Below are 7,782 nucleotides of genomic sequence, written 5' to 3'. Positions count from 1 at the left end.
ATTATTATTATCAAATTAATTTTTAACATCGTTTACATGTATATAAAGTTCATTTATTCACTCAGGGGGTGGGGGGGGGGTGGGGTGGGGGTGACACGAGGAACAAATACATTACATTATCAATTGATTGATAATAGAAACTAACATTATTGGGTATGTGATGAAAATCCTAGAAACAGCCACATAATACGGACAACTCGAGCAAGTGAGAACCAAAGAATTCATATAAGTTGAACGTATATGTATGAACAATTTAAAAAATGTAATATCATTTTCAGTATAATATATACATAAGGCAAAACAGGATGCTAGTAGTTTAAAAAAAATATTCTAGTACAAAATTAAAATCCTAGCATCCATTCCTTCTTCATTTCCCTCGTGTGTGTATCATGCAAATATATAATGATATAATTTCTGTACAATTATAAATAATCTGTTTAATACAAATACAGAATACCACATTATTCATAAAAATTACAAAATAAAGAACAAAGAGAAGAGAGGAATGCAAAACAATATGTGCACATTGTATATATGGATGAAAGTGATCGCATGTTTGGTTCTGATCTCGATATAAATCATATTTTTCGATTATTTTGATTATTACGATATTTGATCTCGAGAAAATCAACTAGCAATTTTATGAGCATTAGATAATAACCTCGTAAGTATGAATGAATACCTTCTGAACTGCATGCGAAGGAAGAAAGATATAATTATAAAGATACTCAAAATCAGTGTTATCAAAAAATACATTTTATGAGGTTTTTGGGTTGTTTTTTTTTGGGGGGGGGGGGGGTCCATTTCTGTGTCTTTATAGATAATCCCAATATTACTGTAAATCTATCGTAAAGTTACGTTTTATATCAGTGTAAAATATTTCTCAAGCATATAAAATGATATATACATGTAGTTTATATAATATCTATTCTTAAAAATGTTTGCATACATAAACCAACGATTAGTTACGAAGTTACGTCAGTGTCAAGACTAAAGTGATTCTAATAAGTTGTGTTTACGCAGTACCAATCTGTGTAAGTATGACGAGCGGAACTAATGTTCAGCTATTTCAAATCAGAGTAACACGGAGCGGTACACGATTTTAACAATACATAGGCCTACGATATATTGTTTGATGAAACATGTTAAGAATATTTTGTACAACGGTTTTACACAATTGTTATTTTTACACCGGTTTTAACGTTTAAAAAATATTCCTAAAACTTTTTGATGTTTTTTCTCCTCCTACAAATTCGGTGCGCTCAATAATCACGATTAACTCACGATGTTGAATAGAGGAAATACATATAGAACTATAACAACTCCTGCTAATTAAGCACGTTCAATTATCACGACTCGCAGTGTTGAATAGATTGAAGAGTATTGAAACAACTCAAACAGATTCTTTCATGTAATGCTGAATGAACATTACACGGTCGGAACGACAGGACATTCAAGTATTTTTGACCTACATCTATTCTATTTAAAGTCATTTAAGGTATTTACATTGTTGAAGGTGCGTCTGATATCAGTGTTCTGATTGGTTGGTAGGGGACACGACCTTCGCCTTCAGAACGCATTCAGTATTTGTGGATGTATGTATACCTGGATTGATTTCTTGACGACATCGGGTAAAGTACTTTATGACATGTTTCAAAAATAACAAAATATAAGTACTTCATATTTCACTTGACAATCTGGGGTTACATAGGTTAGAAAGGTCCTGTATAAAGAATGATTGTTCCATTCTAGTGTGATAAATGTGTGAAGAAAAAAGAGGTGCTCCAGAAGAACCAGCGCTTGATTCTACGAATTTTCTAGTAAAAGCAGTATTGTAAATTTAATGGAAACATGTCACACTAAGTATATATACTTTGAATAGAGAGAGAGAGAGAGAGAGAGACAGTAAAACTTGTAAAGTAAGGACAAATTTTAACCAATGGACAGAAGTTGTGAGGACAGAATTGCACTATGAGGACCAAAAAAAAAAAAAAAAGATTCTCACAATTACGTCCTCATAAATGTGACCTACAACATGTGAAAGATGTAGATATAAAATATTAGCTTAGTGCGGACAAGTGGTGTGGGGACATGTCCTTACTGATGTTCTCTCTCAAAAACCCTTTTTTCATAATTTGAAAGAGAGTATAAGTATCCCTATAACTATACCTAACTTAGTACTGTTTTGCCTTTAGAATATACGTGTGTACTCACTTCTACACATTGTGAGGACGTCCTCACTTAGTAAGTTTGATGGGCTAGAGAGAGAGAGATAGTATAAGATTATACTTCCTAGTCTCTCCATTACTGTAATCTCTTAGACGAGTTTCCCTACCCCGAGACACACAGTGACAGTCTATATACACACAGTGACAGTCTATATACACAGGAACATTGCACTTCATCCGTTTCCCCATTTCTTTTCAGTTGAAACAGTTCCAGCTTCTATGGCTGCGGTGACAGCCTTGAAGCATGACGTTTGCCGGGAGACCAGACCCAACTCTCAGTCCGATCTGCGGGAGTTCTCCTTAGCTGATGTGTCCGAGCACTGTGATATCCGCTCCTGTTGGATAATTATTTCCGACAAAGTTTATGATGTTACGAATTTTATACATGAGGTAACGATGAATTTTCTATTGTTTTAGCACATTTTACATAGGGGCACTGTCCATTATAAATTTACATTGAAAATATATATTGTAAAATATTTATCATTCATGTATGTCACATAGCCCGAATGGGCCAGTGTTGGGCTTGATATTTCCTGAGGGCTGATGGATAAGAAAAAGTTTTATAGGAAAACATAAGCCCTGCAGAGCTTTTGATCGTCATATTTAATAGTAAAATTACATGCAACTATGAGATATAAACAATAAACACATATAAGACACATAGTGATGATACACAACAGTTACAGGAGTCAATACGGATATTACAGACATATCAATAAGTACATTTATAAGACACATCGTGATGATACACAACAGTTACAGGGGTCAATACGGATATTACAGACATATCAATAAGTACATTTATAAGACACATCGTGATGATACACAACAGTTACAGGGGTCAATACGGATATTACAGACATATCAATAAGTACATTTATAAGACACATAGTGATGATACACAACAGTTACAGGGGTCAATACGGATATTACAGACATATCAATAAGTACATTTATAAGACACATCGTGATGATACACAACAGTTACAGGGGTCAATACGGATATTACAGACATATCAATAAGTACATTTAGTTAGGACAAACATAATATCACAGTTTGTTCACCACATAAAACACAGTCTGGCTAAAGCAGACACCACAGATGCTAGTTAGTCAGGGCCGTAACTGCCGATGAGGCAGACGAGGCAACTGCCTCGTCTGATTTTTTGGCAAAAAAGAAAATAAAATTATATAAATGTTATATTATAGGATATATGTTTAAAATGAAGACAAGCACCTTTGTCTTTGACACCATATTACGATTCTTTACATAGTACAAATGAAACACAAACATGATAAATTGGGATTTAAAAAGTGTCATTTTCAGTCGTAAAGTCAATCGGCGGCCCCCAATCCCCTGCCTCCCCTGATTTAGAACCCTACTTACGGCCCTGTTAGTACATACTTATGAATAGTTTAAGTTAAAAACGAAAACAAAACACAGATTACTCACCACAGTGAAACAAAAACAAGCATCTCTAATGAAATTCAATAAGTAATTTAATTTCTTAGATGTGATGACCACAAATAATCACAAACTTGTTTTTTCCACTGCAGTGCTGTATAAAAATTTTGAATTGATTAAAATTTGATGTGACATTTGATATGGATTTTTTTTCATATAGTATTCCATTTTATATCACTTACTTTTTATATGCCCCATAAAAATGCGGGCGTATTATGCTGTACCGCTGTCGTCCGCCTGTCTGTCTGCCACTTTAACTTTGTCTTCGCAGCTCCTAAACCCTTTGCGAAATTTTGATGAAACTTATTACAAAGAAAGATCACAATGTGGACCTATGCAAGTACCTTGTCTTCGCAACTTCTCTTAAACCCTTTTGGGATTTCAATGAAACTTAGTACAAAGGAATATCAAAATGTGTAGATATGCATATTACAAAGGGAATGCTGTCCCACTATTTTTGAAGGAGTTACAGCCCTTGGACTGTAAATGAAAATGTGAATGAAAATATAACTCATCATGTATTTTATTGATTGTTACTTGTAATTTTTTATGCCTACAAATTCAAACATTTGGGGGCATATGCATATAGTTTTTGGTCTGTTTATCTGCGCGGGGGGGGGGGGGGGGGGGACTTTAGCCACATGTATGAAGAAGTTATAGCCCATGGGCTTAGATTTGTCTTTGCAAATACCTTGATTTTGCAAATCATAGAACATTTTACATTGATCCAAATCATTATCCTTGGATATGGATTTACTTGTTCAAATTCCTGGGTCAATAATGTATGTGGGCGTATCATGTACCGGTTTAGCGGTGCCCTATAGTTTTTTTTCCTTCAGTTTAGGATTTTTTGCATGAACTAATTAATCAATTACCAATGAATTTTAAGAAAAACAATAATAATACATCACAGAAAACTTGTACAGTTACAGTCAGTGTACAGTTGGGTTATTTTGTATGATCATGCAGTTTCTGCATTGAAATGCATATGCATCAGAAACGTAGTCTAAATGATTGACGTTTTCCTTGGAGCAGTTTCATGAGTTTGACGCATGACCTTTGAATTGTTATTTTAAAACACGGGCAATTATATCGCCTGGATTCAAATTTACAATTAAAGAGAAAGAGTACTGTCTTTCATAGTAAATTCGAACCCATGCGATATAATTGACTGTGTTTTAAAACAATAGAATGGTAGGACCATGAATCCCGTATCCAGCAGATATTTCTAACAGTTCAGTTCCTGACTGAATGCTGTTGGATTACAACTGATGCTTTTAGAAGCGTGTAAATCTAATATTCCACATGCATGTTCACACAGCTGCCCAATACGTGATGTGCATTTTTTCATATTATTTTTTTCTTTGCACAGCGGGCTGATATTACTAAGAATGTAATCAAAGTGTATCCACGTAATATATATAACTGTTCCTTGTGAGCCCGTTTGAGGATTACGCCATATACGGCAGAGCAGAGTTGTTCTAATGGATCTAATTCACTCACGTGCATTCAAAATGTGGTAACTTTTTAGCCCCAAAGTCAAACGCATTTACTCTGAAAGACTTTTAAGGTTAAAGAAATAGCATTTTGTCAATCCTTCTTGGTTTATTCCAAATGATCCTGGTTGAGAATCATAGAACCATTCTAATGTCATATAGGAATAACTCTGTTTACCATGATTTTCTACAAACCCTGCAGTACAAAAATTTTTATACCGAAAACGTCTGTGACAGCAGCTTATTTTCCAGATCACCCCCATTTACTGAATCTTTAATCAAAAGCACCCGTAGTGTTTAATAAGAGATTATGACCCAAAAACTTTCTAAAACTTCATCTGTAATTCCCATTACCTCGAACTTTCTTAACTCCGCTGCTAGTCATAAGCATGGTTTCAATATGTGCAACAATACAGTCCAAAGTCCACACACACACACACACACGATTATTCTTGAAGGCTGACATACCTACATGTAGCTTTGTTTACGGACGTTTTGCATTTTATTCCAGCATCCCGGTGGTTTAGATGTGATAATGGAATATGCTGGATCTGATGCTACGGTGGTATTCATGGACAAAGGTCACAGCAAGGACGCCTATATGTTGTTGTCTGACTATTACCTAGGAAACGTAATCAAGGTGAATATCTTTATTGGAAATTTCAAGTACATGTATATAAAAAAAAATTACAAGTTGTTAGGGTAACCGTTGAAATATTTTCTGCATAACAACACCTCACGTTTACCTGATAGAAATATGCCGTTTGACTAAAAGGATCGCGAGACGACGATTGTATTCTTTTCATGTTTTTCAGGAGGAGAGAATTATCAAATGACCATCAATATCAGCTTTGAAATGAGCGGGAATTTCGTCACCCAATACCAATTCCAGTCTTCGTCGTGTAAATGGCAAATTTGTACCTGTATACCTTATATATTGGGCGCTTTTCATTAACGTTGTCATTTTTTAAAGTTGGGTCAAAAGTTAATGTTACTCTGACAACGCTTGTTTTGGCTAACAAAATTGCCACACCAAAAATTGCTGTTGATTCCTACCAGATAGTATACCTCTATAATGAAATCCTTCATGCGTGGTATCTGTTTTTAGGGTTGAAGAGGTCCTTAAATACATTATAGAACAACCCGTTTGAAAATTGTTATTGGTTATTTTAAAAGGCAGCACTTGTAACGGTATAATTTGAACAAAAAAGTTTTTGAATATATGTATATTTTGAAAGATGTATATTTTGGAAGATATTTGTCCATTATTTTTCATCCATATACATATCCTATTATTGTTTCTCTTTTGTAGAGTTCAGTCAGATATGTTTTTGTAAAAGGCTTTCTATATCACAGTTGTGATGACTGAAATCCAAGCATGAATTGCTCATTTGATATTGCATGTAATTTTCCCCTTGAATGAGGGAATATGTGAGTTATACTATGTGAATTTCGCTCACCTTTCTAGCTCATGTGAGCTGAAAGTTGAAGTGGACTTTAATTTTATATTCCAAATTTGTTTGTCATCTGTCAATAGTCTGTAAGCTTATCATATTTTTAACTTCTTCTAAAGAATCCCTGGTTCAATTTGGGCTAAACTGGGCAAAAAAAAAATTCCTTGGATAAAGCGATTCATGTTTAAAACAAGAGGGTAACTGAACCACTAGGGTACAATAGGTGAAATTGGTATACATTCTTCTTGTAGATTCAAGACACGGTTCACTTTAACACACACACCATTTGGTGAAGGAGGTGGCGTAATGGGGGTTGATATTTTACTTGAGGAAAATGCAACTGCTCAGGTGATCGATATGGCCCATGAGGGGTTTTTTTTTTTGGTCTCACAATTCCAAGACGTTTTATAACATTTTAGGAAGTCTTTCATTGAACTGTTTACTATGTTTGCATAATGTTATGAAACCAGTTTTCGTCATGTTTTCTTGTTGTTGTAGGGTTGTTTTTTCTTTTTGGTGTACAATGTATGTGCTTTGATATCATCCCATTATCCAGGCATTTTGAGAACTTCTATCAATCTCGTGATAATACAACAACTCTTTCAAATGAAGGCACAGGGACACTTTAAAATGAAATATAATTGTGAGTATACAATGTGAATACCAGCACTGATTGATTATTCTTTAAAAATTGATTTGGGCGTGGTAAGCAGATTTATTTATTTCATTTTATTTTTTGTTAATAAACATACATGTATGCATGAAGTTAAAAATTACATATATGTATATGGTAGAAAGGTGTTAACACGTGGAACGGAACTGGAAATGTGTATCGATACATGTTATATTACAAGGTCAGGCTGACTATGAACAATGGAAGCAGAAACTATATTTCTTGCGAATTACAGAGAGAAGAGAAAGTCATCCTCGGGTCCACTGTTTCATAAGTCATCCTATTGATTGTTTTACGTCCCATCGAGAATTTTTCACTCATGTTGAGACGTCACCAGTTGTAGGTGAAATAGGGGCCTTAGCAGTGAGCGTTCTTTATCGTGCCAAGGCCTGCTGCGACACGGGACCTCAGTATTACGGTCATATCCGAAAGACCTGTGATTCTCACACCTAAATGCCGAACG

The 7,782-nt window shown here is 34.8% G+C and overlaps 1 protein-coding gene across 1 annotated transcript; it reads left to right on the top strand.

Annotated features, from left to right (window-relative positions):
- The first annotated feature begins 1,562 nt into the window (after positions 1-1,562).
- On the top strand, positions 1,563-7,411 carry LOC125648577 (uncharacterized). Its single transcript, XM_048875635.2, has 4 exons — positions 1,563-1,631; positions 2,428-2,618; positions 5,704-5,832; positions 6,008-7,411. Exons 1-4 carry the CDS (start codon positions 1,598-1,600, stop codon positions 6,026-6,028), a joined length of 375 nt encoding a protein of 124 aa, XP_048731592.1. The 5' UTR covers positions 1,563-1,597; the 3' UTR covers positions 6,029-7,411.
- The last annotated feature ends 371 nt before the right edge of the window (positions 7,412-7,782 follow it).

The sequence above is a fragment of the Ostrea edulis genome, chromosome 1 (assembly GCF_947568905.1).
Source record: "Ostrea edulis chromosome 1, xbOstEdul1.1, whole genome shotgun sequence".
In the NCBI taxonomy this organism is placed as follows: Eukaryota; Metazoa; Mollusca; class Bivalvia; order Ostreida; family Ostreidae; genus Ostrea; species Ostrea edulis.
Note: the sequence above shows the minus strand (reverse complement) of the source record. Positions and strands in the feature narration are given on the sequence as shown.